Raw genomic sequence first — 9,490 nt, forward strand, 5'->3', positions numbered from 1 at the left:
GTGACGTAAAAATGTGAGACTACAGACAGTATTCTATTCATACAGTTATAATTTGAAACAAATACAATGTAATACAAACTTTAATTTCATTCAGAAAGTTTCCTGTCAGTTTTCTCTCAGGACAGAACACAAAACGAGCAGCTGAATTAAAGAAAAACTACCCAGAACCTGGGTAAAAACAAAAACAAAAACAATAAAATAACCCAACAAGATGAACCCAGTATTTGGGTTTAAAAAATAACCTAGAATGTTTTTAGAGTGCAGAAAAACTACCAAGAACCTAGGCACAAATGTTAAAAATAACCCAATAAAATTATCCAACAAGCTGAACCCAGCATTTGGGTGAAAAAAAAAAAACAGCTATTTTTAGGGTGCAGAAAAACTACCCAGCACCTGGGTAATTATTTTTACAAATAACCCAATAAAATGACCCAACAAGCTGAACCCAGCATTTGGATTAAAAAAACACCCAGCATTTTTTAGAGTGCAAAAAAACTACCCAGGAACTGGGTAAAAATGTTAAAGGTCCCATATTGTACACATTTCTGGAGGTTTATTTTAGTTGTTGATGTCCTTAAGAATATATATTTGCGGTATAAGTGCCAAAATCCATCTCAATATATTTTTACAGCTCCTTTTTTAGGAGCTCTGTCAAAAACAGGTCGATTTTGGCCCATCTAATTAATATTCATGAGCCTCTCTTCTGATTGGCCTCTTGTTTTCTGAGTGACGCACAGCCAGGCCAACCACAGGTAACTACGTCATGTATGCTTTAGCCGAGCCCAGAGCCATAGAGAGAGCCTAGCTTGCTGATATTTCAGGATATTTCAGAATGATCATTAATGTTTTTTCTTTTTCAAACACTGAATGCAGTAAGCTACATAACTGTTGCTTTAGTAAAGCCCCTTTCACAATGTGCGCTGATTCTGGAAAATTACGGAACGAGCGCTGTGTGAACAAAAGCCAGAACCATAAAGGCAGTGTTGTAGTGATGATGCACGTTATCATGCGACTCTTCACGACGAAAAAATACATGCAAAGTAGAATGAACTGGCGATCGGGCAGAGCCAGCTCCGCACTATCAGCACTGAAGCACAGTTTGTTCAGGTTAGTTTCAGTTTAGTGAAACGTATGCGTTGCCTTTTACACTTCACATCCAAACGTCACATGTCTTTATGGGTTGTGTGTAAAGCACGCACAGATTCCGGAAAACAACTGTGAATGAACCAAATTAAACAACTCCGGAACAAATCAAGGGACACATTATCCGTGTATTTACCGGAATCGCTGTGTGAAAGAGGCTGAAGTTGACGTGCCAGCGGTCTCTTATATTCATGTTGTTCTGAAGCCTGTGCAATGATGTAGTTTCGACATCTATCGACTGAACAGGGTTTTCTCGACTTGTTTTCGTGTTGTTGTTGCTTAGCAATGTTATGGACACGATAGTGTCTGGGTTTGACAAAAGGAGGGTGGGATGGTGGTTGGTGCTGGGGTGGTGACTGAAGGCGGTGACTGAGTAGATCGGACGTCACATCTGTACGGAAGTCACAGCGGCTCGTGAAAATGAACAGCTACTTTAAGCAGGCTGTGTGCAGTTTACTGTGGATTGACTGTTTTGAAACTCATATGGTAGTTACATAGCCCCTAGACCTCAGTTATCATGAAAAAAGCCAGGAAATATCAATTTTGACAATATGGGACCTTTAATAAATAACCTAATAAAATGACACAACAAGCTGAACCCAGCATTTTTAGAGTGAAGAAAAACTGCCCAGCACCTGGGTAAAAATATTAAAAATAACCCAATAAAATGACCCATCAGGCTGAACCCAGCATTTGGGTTAAAAACACAACCCAGCATTTTTTAGAGTCTAGAAAAACTACCCAGCACCTGGGTAAAAATATATATATATAAAAAATTACCCAACAGGCTGAACCCAGCATTTGGTTTAAAAAAATAACCCAGCATTTTTTAGAGTCTAGAAAAACTACCCAGCACCTGGGTAAAAATATATATATAAAAAAAATTACCCAACAGGCTGAACCCAGCATTTGGGTTAAAAAACACAACCTAGCATTTTTTGAGTGCAGAAAATCTACCCAGCACCTGGGTAAAAATATAAAAAATGATCCAATAAAATGACCCATCAGGCTAAACCTATCATTTGGGTTAAAAACACGACCCAGCAATTTTTGAGGGCAGAAAATCTACCCAGCACCTGGGTAAAAATATTAAAAATAACCCAATAAAATGACCCAACAGACTAAACCCAGCATTTCGGTTAAAAAAACACAACCCAGCATTTTTAGAGTGTAGAAAAACTACTCAGCACCTAGATAAAAATATTAAAAATAACCCAATAAAATGAGCCAACAGGAATTGAATTTGGATTTAATAAATCTATGCTGAACAAAAGTTATATATATAATTTTTAATTATACATATTTTATCTGATGTAGATTAAATGTTTAACACAACCTTCTGGTTGGTTTTAACTCAGCTATTGCTTAAAAAATACTAAATTTCTTGCTTGTACCCCCTAACATTTATTAATACGTTGAAGTAATAATTAAATCATAATTTTTCAAATTGCTTATTAATAAATGTTCACCTTTTGATTATTGCTGGTGCCTCTAGTAATTATGTCTGATTTTTAATTTACAACCTATTTTGTGTTCATTTTAAGCCAGCCATAGAGTAATTTTTAAACAACAGTTGAGTTAAATAACTACCCAGAACTACTCAGTTGGGTCAAAACAGACACTGGGTTTGTCCATATTTCACCCAGCGCTGGGTTGTATTTAACTCAGCATTTCTTAGAGTGCAGTAACAAGATTCGTACAAACAAATAATGATTAATGTCTCCAATAAGTAAAAAACAACAACAACAAAACATTCCGAGACTGGAATGTGACTCACTGGATGATTCAGCATTTTCATGCCCTCTTCCACCGCTGAGGAAGACCACTTTGTGTCCCATAGGAGACAGTTATTAGCTAGTAAAATTAGCCAGTCAATGAATCACACCAGCAGTTACTCTCAGCGGACAGATGTTATGCTAGTTTGCTTATGTGCATGTTTCATTCTACACAAGCTCTCACACACAGCAATATCTGTCCAGTGAAATCAATATTTTTAAATTCCCTAATATTTACGAGTTTGGGGATATTTGTATGTAGAACACTAAATTGCTGAAAGGCCTGCTATAGTGAATTTAAATGTTTTCCTTTAACTGCTACCTGTTATCCTTTATTCAGCTGGGATATGTTACTACAAAATAGGTGTATACCTGCTAAAAGCAGTTTAACATGCTACTGGTGTTCTTAGTTCGCAATCTAATTTGACACACTTAGATGCACACAAGCGGAAAAAAGAACAAGAGAAGAGTGATAGAAGGAGTTTGTTGTGTTCATTGAAGTGCTACACAGTGCGTGCCTATAGTGGCTGTAGATGAAAGAGGTGTTAGCAGTACACACTTCAATAAATCACATCAAATCTTGCGCTGCCATCAAGGGGCAAAAGAACTTTTCTGATCATTTGGATCAGAATGAGTGAAAACTAGGAAGAATTCTAATTAACCTTTTAAGACCTTATTGAGCAGAGAAATACATTTCCTTGTCGGATACAGCATATTGGTGCTGACTTGAGATATCAATGTAGACAGTCGCCACCTTCTACCCTTTGCTGACAAATTGATTGAGGCTCAAAGGAAATCTTAAAACCTCCAAATCTCTCACCTTGATGCTGAGTGGACTCTTTAACTTTGTACAGATACAAATTATTTGATTAACTTAATATGAACAGAAGAGATGAAAAACTTAGGTGGAGAACCTAATTTAATGTGGCATAACCTTTTTGGATAACTTTTTGATATCTAGGACACACACTTGCACAGTTGTGATGTTCATATAGTATAAAAAAATATTCATATTATTAATGTCACATTATACTGTTAAGTTCAAAACAACAATCTTTAAGTTTCTTTAAGGTTCAGGAAGGGTGCATGTGGAAACAGTAGAAACACTCTAATTGTAATTAATGCTCACCTCTGCTAAATAATTTAATGGCTAATGTACACTAATAAGATCACCAATTATTAGCCATTCATAGGAGAGGAAAGACATTTTGATGACTCAGATAATGATTATTTAGAGACTATAATCGAATGAGACTTTTGGCTAGAATGTTGTTGACTTCTCTAGAGAGGGAAGAGAGAGAACGTCTTGAATTCATAATGATCTCCAATGACAAATTATACATTACAGAAGAACAGAACATAAAGTAATATAATTAATATAATATAATTTTCTATACAGTTGAGGTCAAAAGTTTACATACACCTTGCAAAATGTTAATTATTTTTAGTACTGATCTATAAGATATTTCACATAAAAGACTTTATATAGTCCACAAGAGAAATAATAGTTGAATTTATAAAATTGACCCTGTTTAAAGGTTTACATACACTTGATTCCTAATACTAAATTGATACCTGAAATATCCTGTGTCTTTTTTTAGTTGTTTATGAGTTTCTTGTTTGTCCTGAACAGTTAAACTGCCTGCTGTTCTTCAGAAAAATCCTTCAGGTTTCACAAATTCTTTGGTTTTTCAGCATTTTCGTGTATTTGAACCTATTCCAACAATGACTGCATGATTTTGAGATCCATCTTTTCACACTGAGGACAACTGACGGACTCATATGCAACTATTACAGAAGGTTCAAATGCTCACTGATGCTTCAGAAAGAAAACACAATGCATTAAGAGCTGGGTAAATTTAATTTATTTTGTCTTCTGGGAAACATGTAAGCATCTTCTGCAGTTTCTGAAGAGCAGTACTAAATGAAAAAATGTGATATTTAGGCAAAACAAGACAAATGTACACTTCTTCATTTTGTTCAAAAGTTTACACCCCTGTCTCTTAATGCATCGTTTTTCCTTCTGGAGCATCAGTGAGCGTTTGAACCTTCTGTAATAGTTACATACGAGTCCCTCAGTTGTCCTCAGTGTGAAAAGATGGAACTCAAAATCATACAGTCATTGTTGGAAAGGGTTCAAATACACAAAAAAACTCAATACTAAAAAAAAAAAACCTAAAGGATTTTTCTAAAAAACAGGGGGCGGGTTTAACTGTTCAGGACAAACAAGGGACTCATGAACTATCACTAAAAACAAAAAACAAAACACAGAGCTGTGGATTATTCAGGTAACAACACAGTATTGAGAATCAAGTATGTAAACTTTTGAACATGGTCATTTTTTTTTTTATAAATTCAACTCTTATTTTTTCTTGTGGACTGTATGTAAACATATTTTATGTGAAATATCTTATTCAGGTCACTACTAAATAAAAATGAACATGCATTTTGTATGACAGTTGCTGGTAGCCATTTGTTTCCATAGTATACTATGAAAGTCAATGGCTACCAGCAACCCACATTCTTTAAAATATCTTCTTTTGAGTTCAGCAGATGAAAGAATCTCATGCAAGTGGAAACTCATGCAGGTTTGGAACAACATAAGTAAATTATGACAGAATTTCTCATTTTATTTTATTTTAGTGAGTAATTCAGTGCATTTCTGTAAGAAAGAAACAACAAAAATATTACTGTATCTTCATATAAAGGGAATTTCTTTTGGAGGAAGTAATGCAATAAATCTTGACCTGAGTGGCCGATACATTATGTGTAATATTTTCCAATAAACCGCCAGTGGATTATGGTCACAGTTATGGATTTTTCTTGTGAAAAAGGCACATTTGCAAAACAAGCTGTGTGAATCCTATTTCTGTATAATCTGACATTATCTAAGATCGATTCGTTATGAACTAATCTCTTTTGCTTACTATGCGGAGATTCTGCTGGATGGGCGCAGTCACATTCATAGTGATGAATGGTGGCCATTTGACCCACTTTAACATATCTCTAGATACACGACTGAAATTCTAAACACCTCAGCTGTGTCTTTAAATCGAATGACCTGACTTGCAAAATGGTAAAAACACCGTCTAGGTGGGCAGCTCATGGGATTTTGAGACCTGCAGCCTCTTTGCAAATCCAACCTTACCTTCTCTGTAAGTGAGTGTTCTCTGAAATATATTTGTACTTGTCTTGCACATATACTGTTTATTTGTGATAACAAAGAATGCCTACTTTGCAATTCTCAAAGACGCTATCCAGACTTTGCATTATTTTAAGAAGATGTAGCTTAAACTGTCATCCCAAATTTTGTGTCTGTTCCTTCAACCGCCATGCAGCATCCATGTATTTAGTGATTTCAGAGTTCTGCCGTGGAAAATTTAATCTTCTGTCACTGCGATCTGAGACAATCTAAAAATGTTGAACAAAAGACATGATTAGAATGATTATGAAAGTTTTAGTTTTACTGCACTGGTTAAGTACATTACCAGTCAAAAGTTTTTGGACAGTAAGATTTATAGCCAGATTTATACCTTAAGCCTAGTCCTAGACTAAAATGTAAGTCTGAGCTGTTTCAACTGAAATAAAATAGCAGTAATTGATCTTAAAATTAATCAGTGTTTTGTCTCAAGATGCACACCAGTAATGTTTTTTTTTCTAAGCACATTTATAAATATTACTTAAATGTCCTAATAGAACTACGGCCTAATCCTTGCTTAGTCTAAGCCCTGTCTGTGAAACCATGCCATAATGTTTTTTAAAGAAGTCTCTTCTGCTCACCAAGCCTGCATTTATTTGATCCAAAATACAGCAAAAGCAGTAATATTGTGAAATATTTTTACTATTTAAAATAACTGTTTTCTGTTTGAATATATTTTAAAATGTAATTTATTCTTGTGATCAAAGCTAAATTTTCAGCATTATTAGTCTTCAGTGTCACATGATTGATCCTTCAAAAATGATTCTAATAAGCTGATTTGCTGTTCAAGAAACATTTTTTATTATTATTATCAATATTTAAAACAGATGAGTACATTTTTTCAGGACTGTTTGATGAATAGAAATTTTGCATAGAAAAAAAAACATTTGAAAAGCTTGGAGTCAGAATAATTTTTTTAGAGGGGGGTGCTTTAAATTGATCAAGTGATGATAAAGACATTTATAATGTTACAAAAGATTTCTATTTCAGATAAATGATATTAATCAAAGAAACCTGAAAAAACTCTACTCTGCTGTTTTCAACATAATAATAATAATAATAAATGTTTTTTTGAGCAGCAAATCGGAATATTAGAATGATTTCTGAAGGACCATGTGACTGGAGTAATGATACTAAAAATTGATCTTTGAAATCACAGGAACAAATAACATTTTAAAATGTATTCAAATATTAAACAGTAATTTTAAATAGTAAAACTATTTCAGAATTTTGCCGTTTTTGCTGTACTTTGGATCAAATAAATGCAAGCTTGGTGGGCAGAAGAGACTTCTTTAAACAACATCTTACTCTTCAAAAACTTTTGACTGGTAAGAATGTGCAAATGTAAATTGCAAAAAACAAACAAACACACAACACAACAACAAAAGTTTGTTTTTGGTTAGATTTAGGACCAAAAGCTGTCCAAATTTGCAGATTCATCAAAATATGCATAAGTCAATGTGGTTTAAATGCATTAACTAACAAAATATGGTCCTATAAATGGACAGCATTTGTTAGCTTAGGCCATTAAATAATATTAACAGATAAAACCTTTTGTTATTTTTTTACATAACATATTAGAAAATTAATATTAACTGAAAAATGTTTTATGCAATAGAATCCTTATTGTAAAGTAATAATAAATAAGCAAATAAATAAATAGAAATCTAAAATAAAATAGAGAAAATAAAATATTAAATAAATAAAATATAAAAGCCATTAAAAAATGTGACCCTGGACCACAAAACCAGTCTTAAGTAGCAAAGGTATATTTGTAGCAATAGCCAAAAAAACATTGTCTTGGTTAAAATTATACATTTTTATTTTATGCCAAATATCATTAGGATATTAAGTAAAGATCATGTTCCATTAAGATATTTTGTACATTTTTTACCGTAAATACATCTTCATTTGGACAACTTTAAAAGTGATTTTCTCAATATTTCAGATCAGATTTTCAAATAGTTGTATCTCTGCCAAATATTGTCCTGTCCTAACAAACCATATATCGATGGAAAGCTTTTCATTCAAATCTCAATGAATAAAAATAAATGACCCTTATGACTGGTTTTGTGGTCCAGGTTCACAAATGTTCACATAAAATCTAAATATCTTAAGCTAAACATTTAGATAACATTAGAGATTCAGTTATTGTAATCCTTTTTATACATACATAAATAAATACAAACTTACCAAAGGACTAGATAACCATCCTATCTCTTGTGATTCAGTCTGAGGGTGAGAATACTTTTTTGTGGGCTCCAGACGGGCCATGTGTATGGCCTGGACGAAAGCAGCTGTACAAAAACATTTTGTCATTACACTTTACAAAGTACAGTATAAAACATTTGCACAACCATTACCCAAACAGTAACTACAATTAATGATAACAATGATGATTTTATCACTAACAGCACCAAAAGAAACATTTTAAATATGGATTAAAATATGAATGTAGATCAAACTTAACGTTATTGGAAATACTTACGGTCCTCCTCTTCTTTTTTGTAGGTGATATTGGACATGGGCTTGTCAGTCAAAATGTGCACTGAAAAAAACAAAGAGGCTCTTTTACATATTTATCCAAACACAGAGACATACTGTATACAGGTTAAACTCTGCACTCACGTTTCTTGTAGGGGTTGATGTTAAACTCAGTGTGAAGCTTCTGGTGTCTCAGCTCCTTCATTATTGTCTCGACATGAATAGCATTCTGGTGAACTATGTCCACAGGGTCTTTTTCTGTAGGTTTTGCCATATTTACTAAAGTGGTATCAAGTTTTTTAGTTACTAAAATTTGCAAGTAGCCTATAATTACAGAATCACTTCCAGCAATCGCCAACACTTCCGTTTTCCCTTTGAATCTTGTTGCTTGGCAACCCTAAACAGAGCGCCAAAACTGTTTTATCCACACGAGGTCGCCCAAAGCCCAGTTATTCGTTTGCAACCGAAGTTCGGCTGATATTTTCTTTCTTTATGCATGCCAGTGGTGGTTTCTGTAAGGCAGTGATTATATGTGACTCTGGACCACAAACCCAGTCGTAAGAAGCACGGGTATATTTGTTGCAATAGCCAAAAATACATGTATCGATTTTTCTTTGATGCCTAAAATCATTAGGCTATTAAGTAAAGATCATGTTCCCTATAGATATTTTGTAAATTTCCTACCGTAAATATCAAAACTTAATTTTTGATTAGTAACATGCATTGCTAAGACAGCTTTAATGGCGATTTTCGCAATATTTAACGTTAGATTTTTTCTTTTTACACAACCAGATTCCAGATTTTCAAATAGTTGTATCTCGGCCAAATACTGGCCTATCCTAACAAACCATACGTCAATAGAAAGCTTTTAGATGATGTATAAATCTCA

The 9,490-nt window shown here is 33.9% G+C and overlaps 1 protein-coding gene across 1 annotated transcript; it reads right to left on the reverse strand.

Annotated features, from left to right (window-relative positions):
* Nucleotides 1-5,570: 5,570 nt before the first annotated feature.
* cfap144 (cilia and flagella associated protein 144) lies at nt 5,571-8,931 on the reverse strand. The gene is made up of 4 exons (XM_073851154.1): nt 8,746-8,931; nt 8,606-8,665; nt 8,311-8,414; nt 5,571-6,329 (listed from the first exon to the last, which is right to left on the reverse strand). The coding sequence occupies exons 1-4, from the start codon at nt 8,873-8,875 to the stop codon at nt 6,216-6,218; spliced, it is 408 nt and encodes a 135-aa protein (XP_073707255.1). The 5' UTR covers nt 8,876-8,931; the 3' UTR covers nt 5,571-6,215.
* Nucleotides 8,932-9,490: the final 559 nt, after the last annotated feature.

The sequence above is a fragment of the Garra rufa genome, chromosome 12 (assembly GCF_049309525.1).
Source record: "Garra rufa chromosome 12, GarRuf1.0, whole genome shotgun sequence".
Taxonomy (NCBI): domain Eukaryota; kingdom Metazoa; phylum Chordata; class Actinopteri; order Cypriniformes; family Cyprinidae; genus Garra; species Garra rufa.